At 33.2% G+C, this 21,271-nt stretch overlaps 2 protein-coding genes across 2 annotated transcripts in view; one reads left to right on the top strand and one right to left on the bottom strand.

The window, feature by feature from the left end:
- The first annotated feature begins 1,541 nt into the window (after positions 1–1,541).
- On the top strand, positions 1,542–5,641 carry LOC111709131 (uncharacterized). The gene is made up of 3 exons (XM_023482738.1): positions 1,542–1,604; positions 4,487–4,687; positions 5,430–5,641. Exons 1-3 carry the CDS (start codon positions 1,542–1,544, stop codon positions 5,544–5,546), a joined length of 381 nt encoding a protein of 126 aa, XP_023338506.1. The 3' UTR covers positions 5,547–5,641.
- Positions 5,642–8,929: 3,288 nt separating this feature from the next.
- LOC111709139 (uncharacterized) overlaps positions 8,930–21,271 on the bottom strand; it is a 16,710-nt gene continuing 4,368 nt past the window's right edge. Inside the window, exons 4-9 of the mRNA XM_023482746.1 lie at positions 16,794–17,078; positions 14,713–14,808; positions 13,223–13,387; positions 12,764–13,092; positions 11,607–11,778; positions 8,930–9,409 (exon numbers count right to left, since the gene is read on the bottom strand). Of these exons, the coding sequence (XP_023338514.1) occupies positions 9,212–9,409; positions 11,607–11,778; positions 12,764–13,092; positions 13,223–13,387; positions 14,713–14,808; positions 16,794–17,078 (1,245 nt within the window). The 3' untranslated portion in view covers positions 8,930–9,211. The remainder of the gene's footprint in view (positions 9,410–11,606; positions 11,779–12,763; positions 13,093–13,222; positions 13,388–14,712; positions 14,809–16,793; positions 17,079–21,271) is intronic.

The raw sequence follows: 21,271 nt of genomic DNA, 5'->3' as shown, positions 1-21,271 counted from the left end.
CTATATAGAACCCTGGAACCTGGAGACTGTAAACTGTATAGAACCCTTGAACCTGGAGACTGTAAACTATATCGAACCCTGGAACCTGGAGACTGTAAACTGAATAGAACCCTAGAACCTGGAGACTGTAAACTGTATAGAACCCTAGAACCTGGAGACTGTAAACTGCATAGATGAGACTGTAAACTGATAGAACCTTAGAACCTGGAGACTGTAAACTGTATAGAACCCTAGAACCTTGAGACTGTTTCCTGCCAAACCATTATTTTACTCTTCACTTTAAAAATAGAACTTGACATTTTTATCTTTATTATTCTCCGACTTTAGTTCAGAACATTGATTTCAAGTTTACTTCCAACTTGTACTAAAACACTGTACAAAGTACGTGTACAGTACAACTATACAGTTTAAAGGACAATTACATATAGTACAGAGTACACAACCCCATGGTACACAATTTTAAATAAGTATAAATAGTACACAGTACAGCATGGAATCACTATGTGTACTTTTACAGACAAAGTTCAGTGCAAAGCCAGAAAAAAAATATTAAAATAGTTTTTGTTTGAAATGACAATAAAGATTTAATTTTTTGTAGCAGATTTATAATTTTTAAAAACGAGCAATGAAGCTTTGGAAGAACCTATTACCTATAAAAATCAGTAATTGGTAATTCCTCTCCGAAAAACGGCTATTTTCACTGTTTTAGACCACTGTGAAGTGTACTGCAATTTTTGGCGAAACATAAACAAAACTGAGTTTGTTTTCATTTCTCCCTGAAACTGCAAACGAAGAAATGAGTAATATCTTGCGGTTATTAATTTTATTGTATAAAAGCTTTGCTCTACTACAGAGTGATCCAATAAACATGGGAATTCAGTGACGAATTCGATATTGTCTTTTTGAATAATTCTTTGATTTTGTATAGTGATATCTACTGAGAAAGCTGTAATCTGTATGAGTTTCGTCTGCTATGTTCACATTTTGTTTGTTTATGTTTTGACTGCATACGGTTATAAAACAAGAAAATTGCAGTGTACAGACAGAGTAAACTTGTTCGTCTTCACTGTTCATCTTGCGGAGACATTATAAACACATATTTACAGCCATTTACCCTTTTCATAAAATAAACTCTAGCAGACACGATAATATTAAGGCTTTGGAAATTAGGTACTACAAGGTCAAAATGCCAAATACAAAAAATTATAAACATTGGTTTAATCTTTTTGAATATAATTATCGTTTTGGTATAGATTAGACATTTTTCACATAGAAAACAATATAGAAATATAATATAAACATTTGGTATAGATTAGACATTTTTCACATAGAAAACAATATAGAAATATAATATAAACATCTCAGATTTATGGAGCCTACAAAAGTCAAAATAAAAGCATGATTTAAAAAGAATCAAAAAACAAAAATAAATTTATTGATTTATTATTCTCTATTCCTTACTCTATTTTCAAGAACAAATTTGCATGCTTTGTAAAAAAAAATCTATTAATCTATTTTGTTTACGTTTCTAAAGACAAAAAATGTCAGAAAAAGCAAAAAAGAAGCTGCCTGATTCAGATATTGAAAAAAATTTAGGATTTGAGGTAAAAGAACACAGAAGACGACATTATATTTCAGCATCCCAAAAATATTCTTCCTTGTAATATGCTTCCAGAGGCGTACACAGGGAGGGACTATGGGGGCTCAGCACCCTCCCTTGGATGCGTAAAATGTATAGTTTTCAGATGGTTTTCATGCCCCCCACCCCCTGGATAAATTTACGTGTACACCCGGTCCCTATATGCTTCCCTATAAATAAAACAGTGTATTTATTCATGTTGATATGTTATACGCAAGGAAATAAAATCTTAAAATAGTCCCTTATAAGCCATAATTTCAGTATTCTCAAAAGCCACTTTAAAATCTTTATGTAATCAAACACATATTGTAAAAGTTTCGAGTAAGAAAGGCAAGGGGAAAAATTCCTCTAATAAAACCCGGGAAATAACAAATAAACCCGGGTAAAAAGTTCAAATTTCCAGACAAAATGCAACTTTCCAGGAAACCACAGGACTTTTTTTAAGGCAAAATTTTAGGACTTACTCCGAAAAAAAATTCACTTTGAGGTGGTTAATAGCCCATTCTCAACCCCGTTTAAATGTAAAAAATGGTATAATAGAGTGTTACAGGGTTAACCACAAAGGATGGGACTTCAGGCGTCTATACGAAATTTATTTAATCTTTTTTCTGACATTCATGAATCCTTGCAGTTTTTACATTTTTTAATTCGTTACAAAATCAAAAGTACTTTTTTCTGTAAAACCTCTAAATATTAAATACATCGAAAGAATTTATGAAATGTCTTGAAAAATTTTCATTGGGTTTTATACTATTTTACGTAAATCTCGGTGTTTGCGAAAATAAATAAATAGCCATGAATATGCGGGAACAGCTTTAAAGAGCTCTATATAATCATTTACTCAAAAAAACAAAATATCTGCAATATTCCATTATCAGAAAATGAAGAATGCGAGATTTGATAAATTCTTTTGATGTATTTAATATTTAGAGTTTAACTGTAGTACATTCTGTACATTCATATTCGCGAAGATTCGTGCATTGTTGGCAACCCTGTATGCTTTATAATTGGTAAATGATCAAGAACGGATTAAGTCAACTAAAGGGACTGTAAGCGTAATTTCTAGTAGCCCTCCATGCACAGATGCGATCATGTCCGATTGAAATCGCTACCCTTGAAATATGTGCTTTTTTAGGCTTAAAAGTTTATAATTCTGATAATTCCTACATGTTATCCTGCAGTAGTAATGCGCAAGTCACTTTTGTAGAGAACCCAAAATTGAAGTTGAGCAGCTTTTTGGGGAACAGCTGTGCATCCGGCAATTTTACACTAACATTTTTAAGTTTATAACAACCGGAGTTTTTAGTATTTAACTCATTTTATTTATGCATAAATTAGTGTATCTTATTTCTAGAAAATTGTTAATTTATTTAATTTAACAATTGAGTTCTGAATTGGTCGGTGAGGCTTTGAATTAGCGTAATATGCTCAAACATATTTATTTGTCAAGGAGTACAGGCTTTGATCTATACATAGTATTAATCAAACCAACATAGAGGGCACTCAGGTCATGAGATTCTTTCAACAATGCCCTCACCCCTCCCCTCCCTTCTCCTCCTCCCTCCCCCCTCCACGCCTAATGATCTATAAACCATTCCATACCTACAGTCAATAAACAGTCAACATTTCAGTCCTGCGGTTTATTTACATGTGATATAAGGTTTTAATACAGGGTTATCCACAAAAGACTTCAGAGACGACTGTGCGGATTTTATACCGTTTGTTTCCTTATATATACGATTACCTGCAACTGTAAATTTATTTATTTCATTGTCAAGTCATTAAATAAGTTATAAATAGACTAAATTCTACGCAGACAGCAGAATTATACGTTGGAATCATATTATTTCAAAAATTTCAGGTCGTCTTTACAGTCTCATCCTTTGTGGGTAACTATGTTTTTAGAAACTAGTTTTAATCAACATGTACGTACGATACTAGCTTTAAAACCCAGCGTTTATTATTTATTCAATTAAAAGGAAATTATATACAAGGTGTTCCATGAAACATAACAGTTAGTGAATAGTTTAAAATGTCTTCTTCCATAATTTGTTTCGTTGTTTGATCCCAAAGAGAATAATAAGAAATATTAAATGGCAGTCATATTACAGTAAAATGGATTTCATAGTAAAATATATTTGAGTAACAGATCTTTTTAACGAAATAAACTGCAAAAAGTCTAAATACAGTATATGGAAGAAGACATTCAAAAATATACATCAATTTTCATGTTACGTGGGACACCCTGTACCAAAAAACAGATGCATGTGTAAACTGATCTTAGTTTGTTATTTTTGAGTGGGTACAAAATACATAATTTTCAAAACACCTTTTCAAAATATCTAATTTTTAAAACACCTAATATGAAAACCTCTAGGGCACAAAACCAGGGAACAGGAATAAAGGGAAAGGAAATGGCGCTGGTCCGGCAAGAGAAAGCCAGTCGCACTGCTTTGCAGACCAGTACAGTAAACTTACAAACACTCTTCTGGTACAGACACACAACATGACTGCAGTCAAGGAAATTGTAGAACAATGTCGTCGATTATAATTAAACTTGAATAACGAGTAGTTTATTGTAAACTTTAATAAAATTATATTCTTTGTATGAAAATATTTGGCTTTATAGTGTTGACTTAAATATGTAAATAATATATTACATGTATAATAAACATATGTTTAAGTAAACAATTAACAATAAACAAATGTACTCTCCTAGACTGTACAAATCCCGAGATTCTTACGTACTGTATAAACCTACAGTACAAACCTTTGGTACTAAATAGATGTTTTGAAAATTAGGCGTTTTGACATTAATTGTATATTGGATATACTCTGGTTCTTCAGGATGAGGATGAAGAGACTAGATTGCAGAGAGAACAAGAGGCGGAGATTCAGAAGAACAAGGCAAGGCAGGCGTTCTTAGAGAACATGTACGTTCTTATTGCCATGGTTCTCATCGTTGTTCTCGCCGTTGTTACAGTTGTTCTCAAGGCTCTTCTTTTCACTGAGGAACAGATTGTTACATTTATCCCACTTCAACAACAGGTATTTAAACTTACTCCGGGGTTTTCCTTGGTTAGAGTAGAACCTTACTCCGGGTTTATCCTTGGTAGGAGTAGAACCTTACTCCAGGTTTATCCTTGGTAGGAATAGAACCTTACTCCGGTTTTATCCTTGGTTAGAATAGAACCTTACTCCGGGTTTATCCTTGGTAGGAACAGAACCTTACTCCAGGTTTATCCTTATTAGGAGTAGAAACTTACTCTGGGTTTTTCCTTGGTAGGAGAAGAACCTTACTCCGGGTTTATCCTTGATAGGAATAGAACTTTACTTCAGGTTTATCCTTATTAGGAGTAGAACCTTACTCCAGGTTTATTCTTAGTAGAAGGAGGAACTTACTCCAGGTTTATCCTTATTTGGAATAGAACCTTACTCCAGTTTTATCCTTGGTAGGAGTGGAACCTTATTCTAGAGTTTCTCTTATTAGGAGTAGAACCTTACTCCGGGTTTACCCTTATTAGGAGCAGAACCTGACTCCAGGTTTATCTTGGGTAGGAGTAGAACCTTACTTCAGGTGTATCCTTGTTAGGAGTGGAACCTTATTTTAAAGTTATCCTTTGAAGGAGTAAAACCTTACTCCAGGTTTATCCTTGGCTAGTAGAACCTTACTCCAGGGTTATCCTTGGTAGGGGTAGAACCTTTCTCCAGGTTTATCCTTTGAAGGAGTATAACCTTATCCTTGGTAGAAGTAGACCTCTACTCCAGCTTAATAAAACTACTGTTCCAGGTTCGAAGTTCTATTAAGTATGCCGGAAACGGATATATCCCCTGCAACGGGTTTGTTCCTACTCCGACTGGTTGTGATTATGAACCTTATCAAGTTAATATGCCACGGCCTTACTAGAGAAACAAGACAAAGTTATCCCTGAGAGAAGCTATATATTCTAAATATTTATAACAATAAAAAACAGATATTGTGAAATCCACAAAAATATTTAATTATAGTTTCATTCTTTTCACAACATTGATTTTGAACTCTAGGCTTTTAAATCTAGTTTAACTTGTGTATCCTAAATAAATCATGTAGAAATAACATGTATCCAGTATACAGTATCCAGTATACAGTATACAGTATACAGTATACACAGTCTATTTTTTCCTCTTTCTTGTAAAATGTGATCCGTATCTTGTGTATCCTATATCCTGTGTATAATATATCCTATGTATCCTATATCCTGTGTATTCTATATTCTGTGTATAATATATCCTATGTATCCTATATCCTGTGTATTCTATATTCTGTGTATTCTATATCCTGTGTATTCATTATCCTGTGTATCCTATATCATGTGTATCCTACATCCTGTGTATCTTCTGTACCCTGTGCACACTATATCCTGTGTATCCTGTATATTGTGGGATGTATATCATGTATCCCTCATCCTGTTTATCCTGTATCCTTTGTATAATATATCCTATGTATCCTATATCCTGTGTATTCTATTTTCTGTGTATCCTATATTCTGTGTATACTAAACCTGTGTATCCTATGTTCTATGCATCCTATATCCTGTGTATCCTATATTCTGTGTATCCTAAACCTGTGTATCCTATTTCCTGTGTATCCTCTATCCTGTGTATCCTATATCCTGTGTATCCTATTTCCTTTGTATCCTATATCCTGTGTATCCTCTGTATCCTGTGTATCCTGTATTCTGTGTATTCTATTTCCTGCGTATCCTATATCCTGTGTATCCTCTGTATCCTGTGTATCCTATATCCTGTGTATCCTTTATCCTGTGTATCCTATTTCCTGTGTATCCTCTGTATCCTGTGTATCCTATATCCTGTGTATCCTATATCCGGTGTATCCTATATCCGGTGTATCCTATATCCGGTGTATCCTATATCCTGTGTATCCTCTGTATCCTGTGTATCCTGTATCCGGTGTCTTGTATTTAGTCTATCCTATGTAGTATGTTTCCAATGTATCCTGTGTATCCTGTGTATCCTGTGTTTCCAATGTATCTTGTGTATCCTGTGTATCCTGTGTATCTTTTGTATCCTTTGTATCCTTTGTGTCCTGTGTATCCCATGTATCCAATAAGTCCAATGTATCCTTTGTATTCAGTATCCTGGGCATACTATATCCGATATAATGTGTCTTGTATATCCTATGCGGGATATAAATCCTTTGTCCTCTATCCTGTGTATCCTGTGTATCCTGTGTATCCTGTGAATCCTATGTATCCTGTGTATCAGCTGTGTATCTTGTGTATCAGCTGTGTATCCTGTGTATCCTATACACTGTGTATCCTGTGTATCCTGTGTACCTTGAAGAGTAGGAGTTGGGTGGGAAATAATGATAATTAAATTTCCCCATTTAGTAGATTGAATATATGTAAACGGATAGGAAACAAGGCGGGGCGGGTAATAGAATACATTTTTCATAATTAGCTTGCACAATTTATGCACATTGAAGATGTTTCTTCATATCAGTCCTTTTTACCTTTATAATGCACAACACTCTCAAGGGTTGAGAAAAATATTAGGTCCCGGCGAGTTCTATCAAAATGCTAATTCCTTCAAGTGAGTTTAAAATTTGTATTTCCTGGATACCAATATATCCATATTGTAACATTTTTGTATCCATCTATCCATAGTTATTTTTATGGATAATCCATATAAGATTGGGTTATATTTTTATTTTTAAGATGATATATTCTTTTTAAAGTTTCGAGTCAGGTAAGATTTAATATGATGTGGGGCACCCTGTTTAAAAAAATACATAAAAATTGCTGAAAAGCTAAAATTTGTAGAACTGGTAATAGAAAATAATACTGGTCACGTGATTTCCGTCTGTATCACGTGACCACGATACTGCACTGCCATTGACTGAAGTTCTGGTGACATGTTCTAGACTATACGGACTATATGTAATTACATTATCAATTTTATCTATTAAAAATGCAAAATAAAAAATTATAAAAGGAGCAAACCTGAGATTCTCAGGCTCCTGTGGGGTATCGTTGTTTTCAGATTGGTTGCGTATTTCTTGAATATGATCTGTTTAATACTACAACTTTTATACAAAATTGCATGTATATGAATTTTCGTATACATTTGACACAGTTTTTTTTATCAATTTCTCGAGACAGGAAAATCAGATACAAGGATGTAATGCAAGGAAAGTTATTTCAGAAGTGTACACATCTTTTGTCCTGCAGTGTACTGTCTCTGGGCGTCAATGTAAACACAAGACGGATGTCGAAGACTGACATGGGATCCATCTTTCACATAAAAAAATCAATGAAATATTCTGGTCATAGGAAACTATTATGTGAATTATTAAAATTATCAAAATTTAATGCTTTTAACCTCCTCGGATACTAAACGAACACTGATGCATCTATTCTTGTTTACAAAGTCCGCCCAGAGAGAACTTGTTTCAATGTGTACGCAGAGTATACACGACCGCTATTAACTTTCCTTGCATTACACCCTTGATCAGATAGATGTTTTATATTTATGATTCAACGCCTGAGATTCTTAGGTTTCAGTCTACTACCCCTTTCATTTTTCCTTAACAGTCCCTTTAACTTGGAACAAAGAAACTCAGATATGTAAGGCATACACACATTAATATGCTCTTGAGTGTCCATCTCTATCTAACATCTTTTTAGTAAATCTTTATTTGCAAAATAATGATAAATGATGACAACAAAAATAATGATTCGGTCAAACAAAAATCTTGAATATTGAATCTAAATTAAATTATCATTATCGATTATATTTAGAATCCATTAACAGACTAGTTTTCAGTTTATATATATATTCTATCCTGTCTATCCTGTCTGTCCTGTCTGTTCTGTGGTAGAAATTAAATTATTTACGAAGAATTTAAAGTGTAAGATTTAGGGGATTCTAAGAGGTGTCACTTTGAATCTCTGTCTAGATAGTTGCAAATACAAAATCCATCAACCGAAAAAGATTTCGCAAAATTTGTAGAACGTGTAGAACGTTTATCACGATTATATTCATTTTGTTTACACCGAGATATATACTAAAAAATAGTTTCTGGATATACCTGAAACGTGCAAAAGGTTCTCGACATTTTTTGATTGTTTAAAAACAATAAGAGGTTTCCTTTGACAGGCTGCTGCATTGAAAATTATTCATACTTGGCGTTTAGTAAAACTGGTAGAGTGAGACCCATAGACCTGTGAAATAGGAAAATGACAGTTTAGCAATCTTATTTGTATTTTATGTGAAAGAAAAAGACTACAATTAAGCAAGTTTTAATGTATTTGATTTTGTTAGAGAAAGTAAACAGTCCTACAGTTTTTTTAATGGGTCTGTGCACACTGCACAATTGCTGTATTTTACAATATAAAATCATTATTTTGAGTCTTTCTACTCCACAGTTTTTTGGGTTTCACCGTACTACTGAAAAGCTAAGAAGCAGGAATAATGACATAAAGTCCTTGAAAAATGCAAACTGACTCGGCCATTTTCTACCGGAAGTCTTTATTCACTTTACATCCGTTTCTCGTAAATCCTTCTCAGTACTTAGGACGGATCTACATGAATTATTCCTCTAGGTTCTGCTAGTAGTCGGACTATATCCTTCAAGGGTTGGTACTCCGGGTGCTGGGATGGATAGAAGGGATTATATCTCTGAAGGTTTAGAGGAACAGGAAGGAGCTCTTGCATCACACTGTGATGTGTTATCAGCGCGCTCAGGGTTGGATGTGTCTTAAGGAATCCCTGAAAAAAAATGTTCTAACCGCAGAGCTCGGTCCCTTAGTTTACTAGCAAGGAATATGTGATACCATGAAGGCGGGGTTAACCGGGTCCACCTCACCATATTGGCAACGCTAGGTTGATTTTTATAATTAAAGAAAATCAGTTTTGTTTCTTTTGGTTTGCTAAAAAATTTTAAATACTATTTAAATGGAATACCGTATGTTTAGGATGCATAATCATATGATGGGGCGGACCGGGTCGACCCATCCTCCATTGTATTCAAAACTCCTTGGTTAATAGCCATGTAGCAGTTTATGTAAACAATCTAATCCTTTTGTGCATTTCAATATGCTTAAAGTGACTGTAGAGCTAATTTTAATATGGTTAAAGTGACCCCAAAACTAATTTCAATATGTTCAAAGTGACTTTAGACCTACTTCAATATATCTAAAGTGACTTTAGACCTAATTTTAATATGTGTAAAGTCACTTTAAACCTAATTTCATATGTTTAAAGTCACTTTAACCCTAATTTCAATATGTTTAAAGTCACTTTAAACCTAATTTCAATATGTTCAAAGTGACTTTAGACCTACTTCAATATGTTTAAAGTCACTTTGGACCTAATTTTAATATGTTTAAAGTCACTTTAAACTTAATTTCAATATGTTCAAAGTCACTTTAAACCTAATTTTAATATGTTCAAAGTGACTTCAGACTTACTTCAACATGTCTAAAGTAACTTTGGACCTAATTTCAATATGTTTAAAGTCACTTTAGACCTAATTTCAATATTTTTAAAGTCACTTTAGACCAAATTTCAATATGTTTAAAGTCACTTTAAACCTAATTTCAATATGTTTGAAGTCACTTCATTAAACCTAATTTCAATATGTTTAAAGTGACTATAGACCTAATTTCAATATGTTTAAAGTCACTTTAGACCTAATTTCAAAATGTTTAAAGTGACTTTAGACCTAATTTCAATATGTTTAAAGTCACTTTAGACCTGATTTCAAAAAGTTTAAAGTCACTTCAGACCTAATTTCAATATGTCTAAAGTAACTTTGGGCCTAATTTCAATATGTTTAAAGTCACTTTAAACTTAATTTCAATATGTTCAAAGTTACTTTAAACCTAATTTCAATATGTTCAAAGTGACTTCAGACTTACTTCAACATGTCTAAAGTAACTTTGGACCTAATTTCAATATGTTTAAAGTCACTTAAGACCTAATTTTAATATTTTTAAAGTCACTTCAGACCTAATTTCAATATGTTTAAAGTCACTTTAAACCTAATTTCAATATGTTTGAAGTCACTTCATTAAACCTAATTTCAATATGTTTAAAGTCACTTTAGACCTAATTTCAAAATGTTTAAAGTGACTTTAGACCTAATTTCAATATGTATAAAGTAACTTTGGACCTAATTAAAATATGTTTAAAGTCACTTTAGACCTAATTTCAATATGTTTAAAGTCACTTTAGACCTAATTTCATTATGTTTAAAGTCACTTTAGACCTACTTTCAATATGTTTAAAGTGACTTTAGACCTAATTTCAATATGTTTAAAGTCATTTTAGACCTAATTTCAATATGTTTAAAGTCATTTTAGACCTAATTTCAACATGTCTAAAGTCACTTTAGACCTAATTTCAATATGTTTAAAGTCACTTTAGACCTAATTTCTAGGGCCCTTTATTTTATAGAGTGACAATCACAACAGTACCGTTTAATTAAAGATGATTGATTTAATCTTTTTTTATCGTGTTTCTCTTAAAAATTGGTGTGCGCATATATGATGCAGAGACAAAAAAGAAAGGTTTTAGAATTTAACACGTTTTAAGATAGAAAACTGCAATATCTTCCTTACTGTTACTCAGATAGAGGATTCAAGGGTATCATTGTCATCGGAAATGCCATTCCTTAAATGGAGGCTCGGTTGAATTTCAGCCTACAGTCCCTTTAGGCTAGTATTTATTAGTGACTCGCTTAGTCCGAGCGCTACGGCTAGGTTTAGGGGCTAGGCAGCCTAGAAGTGAAATTGACATAAAAGTAGCGACCTAATATCAATCAATAAAACTGCTGTTAAAATATTTGTATGTATGTCTTAGGATTGATTAACGATTTAGAAAAGTTTTTGTTAAACAATTATATCTCTATTAATTATATCAACAAATAATTTCAAAAAAATCTTTTTTTAAATTTGACTCCTACCTTGATTTTAAAACCTTCCCCGGTTTTGAGGATTATGTAATGAGCGATCCCATCAGATTGGAACACCTCCGGAACTCTTAGAGAGAGTGCCAAACTTCCTGGAACACTTTCACTTTCACGAACCATGAATGAACCAACAGGTTCCTTGTTCAGCACAAGCATTGCAACCTCCCTAAAACAAATTATGATTTTAATATTTCTGGANACCATATCGGATTATGTTAGATAGTTGCAATATCCCTGGAACTTAATAATATAGTTGCAACCTCCCTGGAACATTATAATATAGTTGCAACCTCCCTGGAACATTATAATATAGTTACAACCTCCCTGAACTTAATAATATAGTTGCAACCTCCCTGGAACATTATAATATAGTTGCAACCTCCCTGTATCTTAATAATATAGTTGCAACCTCCCTGGATCATTATCATACGCTTAGTTGCAATCTCCTTGCCTTGCAACATTATAATATAAATGCAACCTCCAGCTGACATCAGATAGACTTTTAGTTTTTATTTGGTTTTATAGAACAAGCATTTGACATAAATGCAATGATTCTGCAGATTGTGCAGACAGTCAAAACAAATCTTGCAGAAGACAAAAATGTTCAATGTTCATATCAATTCTTTTTAAAAGGAGTGTTCGCTAAAACGAAAAATAATCGCGTTTGGTCACTACTAATCTTACTTCTATCTCTTGCGTTAATAGACGCAACAGATAGAAGTAGTAGCCATCAAAAGCGATTTTTTTTCGCCGTAAGTCTATACCCCTTTTTATTTTTCGCGAACACTCCCTTTAAATATAAAATTGTTAGATCATCTACATATATACTTTGATTGTCTGTATGTTTGTCTTACCCAGGGAAGGATTATGGCTGGTCCGAAAAAAAAACGTTCGAAATTTATTGCTTTTGAAAATGAGTCAATTTATATAAAAAAAAATCTGCGAAAATTTGAGAACAATTATAAATGGCGACTAAGGAAAAGGTCTAAGGAAAAGTTTTAGTGGGAAAGGGGCGCAAAACATTCTTAATGCATACTCTTTTAATAAAGAAAAAAAAACTTCCTAAGAATTTAAACAAGATCAAAAATAATTCTGGACACCCTGTATTTCGTGTTTCATGCATACATGTCAAAACTAAACCTTAAACCTACCTCGGAACGTTGGCTCGGAACCAACCAGAGTCAGATCCGTCTGAAGCTTTTAAAGTTCTAGAACTAAACTCTCGTTTTGAGTAGCGTTTCTCCGGACAGGACCCAGAGGTAAAGCGAAAAGTTTCCGAGTTCCTTGGTTCGGACGGATTAGAACTTGAACCCGAACTCGGAGAGTTTGATCTGGGAAAGTGTGAGTGTAGCCGGGGACTCGGAGAACTTGAATCTTGGATCCCGGATCTAGTCTCCGGGCAAGGGGATCCGGATCCACTTGAGACCCCGCTACTATCCGTCCCAACCTCACTGTAGTACCTGCTCTCAGTGCTCAGCTCCTGAAACCAATCAAAATTCCAGCTTGGAGAGAATTGGTCTTTTCAAAATTTTAAATATCTAGATTTTTAAGTTTAAACATCGCATCCGTCAAAAAAGTTTTGTCTGCTTATATTGTCCTTGGATACTAACCTGGTAGGACCCGGAGTCTCCACTACTCTCTGAACTACAGTGTTCAGTTTCTACAGTTTCATGATTAGCTCTGGGTGGTCCTGGTTCTTCAGATTCTCTAGGTTGCGTGATAGATCTGATTCTGATGTCTCTCTCTCCTACCATATCTACACTTGTCTCCTTCTTCTAAGCATTTACATAATATTATTAAATGACAGGTGTTAATATCTTCCTAACGAGCTAAATCAATCAAGCTTAACAATATTAAACGAACATCTTTTCTCCTTTAATATTTCTATTGATTGCACCATGGACAATGTCAATCAACAGTATTCTAAGATTTTCTGCTCAGGACTGCTTCGTCTAAACGCAGCGAGAAGTGTCTGATTTCATTTTTGCATTAATAATACACGTTTACCCAACCATCATGCTCTATTCGATATTTCTTATACTTTTATTCTTTTACTTTATCACTCATTAACTCACTAACTGAATTATTACTCATTTAAAATCCTAACTTATTCACTCACTCACTCATTTAGTTACTTCATTTACTTTAGCACTCATTCACTCACTTAATCACTTATTACTCATTTACTTCCTTATCTATTCACTCACTCAATCACTTATTACTCATTTACTTCCAAACCTATTCACTCACATATTCTTTTATTTTTATCACTCGTTAACTCACTTAATCACTTATTACTCATTTACTTCCTAACCTATTCACTCACTCATTCTTTTACTGTATTACTCATTAACTCACTCACTTACTTATTACTCATTTACTTCCTAATCTCTTCACTCACTCATTCTTTTACTTTATCACTCATTAACTCACTCACTCACTTATTGCTCATTTACTTCCTAATCTCTTCACTCACTCATTCTTTTACTTTATCACTCATTATCTCACTCACTCACTTATTACTCATTTACTTCCTAACATATTCACTCACTCACTCACTCACTCACTTAGTCACTCATTCATTTACTTTATCACTCATTCACTAGTTTACTAACTCAAGTTTCTCACTTCCTTATTGACTTTGTCACTTATTTCTCAATCCTCATTCACTCAAACACACTATTACTCACCCTTCACACACCCCCATCTCACTCACACCCCCTCTCAAACAATAAACAACTCACTCAACTGTTCAATTAAAGTTTCCAAATTCTAAATTTGTCATCATACAGCGATAACCAGAAAACTCCGGAATAGAAAGAAAGAAAAAAATTTTCTTTTAATAGTCCAATTAGTATTTGAAACCGCAATTTTTTAGTGTAAAAAGACCCAATTCACTTAAATAATGATTTAATAAGTGTCCAGTAAAACTATCTGCTTTGTAACATCATCAAATACACTCAAGTATTGCTGTAAAGTCGTCTTCCTATTTCAGAGTTTTCTGGTTGTCACTGTTTATAAATAAACATATTTTTTAGATATTTTTTCTTGTACATTTCACACACAAAAAAACATAAAAAAAGCTATTTAAAAAGTTTACCTTGAAATTTGATATTTTTGGGTGAAAAGATCTGCTAGGTTGGGTTCCTTTAGAGTGGGAAGTAAGTCTTTCCGATGATAACTGATTATGCCGATCCTAAAGTATACATCTTTCAAAACGACTGGAAATTCTTAGAAGGGACGTAGTTTCAACTGATCCTTCATGCATAGAGTGGCATATCCGGTTCAAAAATGTGCTTTTTAAGCTTTATCCGTTTTTTATCTTGCAAACTGTTAAATTCTCACAATCTAAATGTTACATTGAAACCAAAGCTATATACATTATAATCTTTAATGAGACAAAAGTTTTAAAAGTGAATCGGATATGTCCCTCTGAATGTTGAATTTCGTTTTTCATGCCTCAAATCTATTCTCTTAATATTGAATTTCGTTTTTCATGCCTCAAATCTATTCTCTGAAATAAATATTTTTGGTTAGAAAAGGTTTGATTCTTTGCAACAAACTCTGATTTTTTAATCCCTATATCTTCACACCCCAATATATTTCAAACTATGAATTCTGTTGGATCAAAGAATCTAAGTTTGAAATATCAAAAATTTACGCCCTAAGATTGCAAAGATATAGGGGTTAGAACTCTTTTGGTCTGTGGCAAAAACTCAATTCCTTTGTTAAAGCTAGTAAATGTGCTACCAGAAAAAAATAGATAATACGACAATGCTTAAAAAATCTGAAAACTTAAAATTATCTTTGGAAATGGGGACCAAGCGCCTTCATTTTTAGAGTTAATTGAAATAATGAAGTATTGTGAAAAGTCACAAATCATCAAAATGGGTCTAGACTCTAGACTCTAGGCGTTATGCATTCATGCAATATATCATTCGATAAATTATTAGAGTTTTATGCAGTTTTTAAGAAAAATGAAAAGTGAAACTGAAATATTTTAAGTCGATAAAGTGATATGTATAGTAGTGAAAATTTAAGTAGTAAGTAAGTAATAATTTATGTATGAAAAATAACAAAATTAAGTGTTTAGGAGAAAATATTTAAAAACCTCTAAAGTAGAGGTTGTGGGAATATTTCCCCCCCCCCCAATTCTAAAAAAATATAAAAAATAGAAATAAAAGGAAAAGGAAAGGAAAGGAAAAGGAAAGGAAAGGAAAAGAAAAAGTTAATATTTATTGTTTACATTATATTTAATATAAACTAGTGGTGGATTGTTATTATCTACGACGATGAACTAACAACTTTTAGAAATATAAATGGTAGATTTATTTGTATTGTTTAAAAAATTAAAATAGGCTTTAATATGGGCTGTAAAAAATGTATAGGTTTTACGTAAAATGGGCATTTTTAGGCATCTTTTTAATTCGTGCCGATTGTTGACATCCTTTATGCTTTATTGTATCTTTTACTCTTTTTAATCTTTTTATTCTTTTCTTTGTAAAATCGTCTTTGCTTTCTTCGATTTTTTTGCAAACATATAGCATGTGTTAGAATTAATACATTTATATATTTAACATTCTTTGTTTTGATATCTATGGGAGGTAGACTTGAAACTGAATGGAATTAATAATTCAATTACTAACAATATGATTTTGCACAAATCCCTTAATCTTAAACAATGGGATCAGAGTTTAAATGGGGGGGGGGGGTTGTGTGGAGCATTCTTGAAGTACAGTGTTCCGCATTTAACATGATAATTACTAAATACATATCTGTCTTTTCCCGTTTATTTGATTGTATCCAATAAACGTCAAAAAGGCTAAACCGAGAGTATTTTTGGTAAGACCTTACAAACCCAACAGAGGGAAGGTTTATGTCCAGTCAGAATTCTAAAACTGTTTTCCTCCCAAAATATCGATTTATAAGATTAAGGATATCACCAACAGAAAAATCCGCAAAACTTTTCATTATTATTTTTTAAGTTTTGAAATAGTAACAAACGTTCAGATAATTACTAGACGTTTATTCAGAGCGCCCTGTACTGGGTTGCTCATAAAGGATGAGAATTTAAAGTCAACCTAAAACTTAACAAATATTTTAAAAACTGTCGGAAAAACGTTTCAATAAATCTGTAAATGTTCTAATACTTATTTGTGTCTCCTTATATCCTGATAGTACCTGGAGTTTAGTAGCGTAAGCAACCCTGAAAGCAGTTCCAACCACGGAATTTAAATCCTCTGCTACGGAAGAGGCCGGAGTCCTGAAGGTGTGACAGTGTTGAAGATGCGCAGGAGAACCCTGTTCTCTGGCAAGGAAAGAGAACAAACAGCAGGACGGATCACAGGTCGCGTAACTGATCCGTTTCAGGATATGGTTCATGAGCGGAGCTCCTGTCAGTAGGGAAACCTGTATCCCGGAGAGAGAAACTGAGAGTTGTACGTCCTTCCCCTGCAGATATCCGGCCTGAAAGTATGCAGAGTCAATCCAACAAATATATATTTCTTGAGTCAATCAACAATCAAACAGTCATGGATTTAACAAACATAGCTAGGATTTCATAGTGACGTATACTGTTTAAAGGGACTGTCAACCATGTCGGTTTTTCTTCCTTTTTTCTGCAACATAAATCTGCAAATAACTTTTATAAAGGATCGAACGCAAAAAATCAATTCTCAGCAAAAAAGGGGTAACTTCATAATTTTTGTTTAGTCAAAGGTTTCGGGGGACCATTGTGAAACTCCGACAGACTATTTAAAGAGCCTGTTGTCGTTATTTTAAGTGAACTTCCATTTAAAAAGAGGCATGCCCAATTCTCAATTTTACTTTTTTAACCGTTATCTCATAAATAATTTGGAAGATTTTTCTAGGTTTAAAAGTGAATAATTTTGATAATTTCTAAATTGTTTCTCAGTCAAGAAATGTGAAAATACCTTTTGAGGAGAATAAAATAGATATTTATTAATGTTTCAAAATTAATGCCGCGTAGAATAAAGACGACTGATACAACCGCGTTTTTATTGGAGAACACTGTATTTAAATGTTAGAACCTGGTATAAAGTGTATTTCTAATCTCTATGGTTGATCTATATTCTCACATATATATATATATATATATATATATATATATATAGTTTAATATTTGACAAATAGACCCTGACCATATCGGATTATGTTAGCATACTTAACTCTAGTTATACTACAGTCTTAACAGGGTTACCCACAAAGGATTGTGTTAGCATACTTAACTCTAGTTATACTACAGTCTTAACAGGGTTACCCACAAAGGATGAGACATCAAAGACGACTGTATTAACTGTATTCCATTTTATTTTTCACAATCTAAGTACTTGTTTAAACTCTAATTTTCTAATCACTGTTTTACAACTTTGATCCAGCAGAAAACATAGTTTGAAATGTCAAGGGTTAACGGCAGTAATGTTCAATGTACATTGTACATAGTATATTGTAAATGTGTGCATTGTATATTATTTGTACATTGTACATTCTACATTCTACATTGTACAATGTACAATGTGAAAACGTGCATTGCACATTACAATATACAATTATTTTATATGTGTACAACGTACTATATGTATAATGTTCTATATGTACAATGTACTATATGTACAATGTACTATATGTACAATGTACTATATGTACAATGTACTATATGTACAATGTACTATATGTACAATGTAGAATGTACAATGCAGAATGTACAATGTACACATAGTAAATTATACATATAGTACGTTGTACATATATAAAATTCTACATTGTGATGTACAATGCACATTTACGTTTAACAGTGTACATTGTACAATACAGGTCAATTCTGTAAAGAAAATTGTCTATTATCATGAAAAATGTAAATCATTCAGTTTAAAAATGACGTGATCTCCTAAGAATCTAACAAAGCATAATGTTCCAAGTAAGCATGTCATATGTTTGATAAATCAATGAGGTTCATTTTTTTAGAATAGATGACGCAAAATATGATACAGGGTTACCCACAAATGATGAGCTTTATATGACGCAAAATATGATACAGGGTTACCCACAAATGATGAGCTTTATATGACGCAAAATATGNATCTGAATATGGTTTAAGAAAACTATTGGAAACCCCTATATATTCCTACACCTGAATTTAGTTTAAGAAAACTATTGGAAACCCCTATATATTCCTACACCTGAATATGGTTTAAGAAAACCCCTGTATATTCCTACACCTGAATATGGTTTAAGAAAACCCCGGATGAATGGGGTTTGTTTTTGCATGAATTTAGTGCATGTTTCTGCGCATGCGGTTTAGTGTTTTGTACCCATGCAAAATATTTAAATTAATATAATCCACTGCGGGTTGGTCCCTGGCACGCTTTTTGTGTCTCTGGGTAATCGATACAGGCTAAATATTCAAAACATGTTCATCTGGATTATTCTTTACTCTAGCTCTACATACATCTATATATATAATCTATAAAGGCTAAATATTCAAAACTTGTTCATCTGGACTATTCTTTACTCTACTTACTATACTACACATCTATATATAATCTATACAGGCTAAATATTCAAAACATGTTCATCTGGACTATTATTTACTCTAGCTCTACATACATCTTTATATATAATCTATACAGGCTAAATATTCTAAACATGTTCACCTGGACTATTCTTTACTCTACATACTAAACAATACTTCTATATATTTGTAATCTCTGTATGTCCGATCATAACTTGGGAACCCCTGGACTGATTTGACTCAAGTTTTGATTACGGAACTCGGGAGATCCACGGGAATGTTTTACCGGTGCAATCGTTCAAGGGCGGGTAAAATAGCGGGCGGGAGTAACTTATAGTAACCTGGTCAGCGCTGGGTTCCCGAGCTAGTACTCTATCAAGAGACAGCTTATTTTACGGGTTACCGGCAAGGGCTGAGACGTAGAGATGATTTTACCATGACTTTATTACGACTTCATTACTGCGCTTTATCATAATATATTGAAACCTTAAGATTTGCATTTTCAGGTCGTCATAAATTAGTGTTATCCTTTCTGGGTAACCTGTACTGCACGTATCAAGCTTATAATTTAAAAATAATAGAAATATATGTTTTGGAAACCAGGAAACGAAACTTTGAAGTTAGATCTCCGTCAAAGTCTGCGATAGCCGCAGAAATTTGAAGAATTAAACACTTAGCAAGATATAAAAACCCCCCCGATATATTTTCTACAGTATAGATCAGATAAAGGTTCAAACTACTACTACACTACTATATGTGAATCAGACATAGCCCTCTCCAAGTGATAAAGGTTCAAAGGGTACTATATGTGAATCAGACATAGCCCTCTACAAGTGATAAAGGTTCAAAGGGTACTATATGTGAATCAGACATAGCCCTCTACAAGTGATAAAGGTTCAAAGGGTACTATATGTGAATCAGACATAGCCCTCTACAAGTGATAAAGGTTCAAAGGGTACTATATGTGAATCAGACATAGCCCTCTACAAGTGATAAAGGTTCAAAGGGTACTATATGTGAATCAGACATAGCCCTCTACAAGTGATAAAGGTTCAAAGGGTACTATATGTGAATCAGACATAGCCCTCTACAAGTGATAAAGGTTCAAAGGGTACTATATGTGAATCAGACATAGCCCTCTACAAGTGATAAAGGTTCAAAGGGTACTATATGTGAATCAGACATAGCCCTCTACAAGTGATAAAGGTTCAAAGGGTACTATATGTGAATCAGACATAGCCCTCTACAAGTGATAAAGGTTCAAAGGGTACTATATGTGAATCAGACATAGCCCTCTACAAGTGATAAAGGTTCAAAGGGTACTATATGTGAATCAGACATAGCCCTCTACAAGTGATAAAGGTTCAAAGGGTACTATATGTGAATCAGACATAGCCCTCTACAAGTGATAAAGGTTCAAAGGGTACTATATGTGAATCAGACATAGCCCTNATATATACGAATGTCTTGTTTTATTATATAGATATATATATATAAACCCTATTCACTTTTCCCACTTTTCAAACATGATAGATTTAAGTTTAATAAAATTTTCTCTTTTTCCTTGAACCACCTTCCACTTAGATTTAAAAGTTTTCAGGAAGTAAATAAGAAAAGTTCTACTCAGACCTTAGAAAAGTTTTAATGATAAAGATAGTTTTAAATGACACACAATCGAATCCTAAAGATACACTAGGTTACCGACATAGGATAAGACTGTTAAGACGACTTGGAACTATTCAAATATAACAATCCTATAGGGTTAAACTACGTCTTCAACTTTCAAGACAGTTTAAAGTTAATGGGAGTTATGAATTTATGGGAACAGTAAAAAAAGTCGTCTCCGAAATCTCATTTTTTGTGAATAACCCTGTATGGAGTGAGGTGGAAAAAAGATGCACTAAAAATAAAAAAATGATATTAATTAAATCCTAAAGTAGATATCTCTCATCTGTATCTATAGGGATCATCCTTCAATTCTGATAATCAGTCTCTCCTTTCTTGGAAGGGTTAACAAGGAAATTATAATGTTTCTCATCATCTCTATCAGATGCAACCAAAATACCTATCGCTGGCCAATCTTTTAAAGAAGGGGTGGAACAATGTATATTGATGGTACTAGGGGGGG

The sequence above is a fragment of the Eurytemora carolleeae genome, unplaced genomic scaffold, assembly GCF_000591075.1.
Source record: "Eurytemora carolleeae unplaced genomic scaffold, Eaff_2.0 scaffold777, whole genome shotgun sequence".
In the NCBI taxonomy this organism is placed as follows: Eukaryota; Metazoa; Arthropoda; class Copepoda; order Calanoida; family Temoridae; genus Eurytemora; species Eurytemora carolleeae.
The sequence above is the reverse complement of the archived record's forward strand: the minus strand, read 5'-3'. Positions and strand labels throughout refer to the sequence as shown.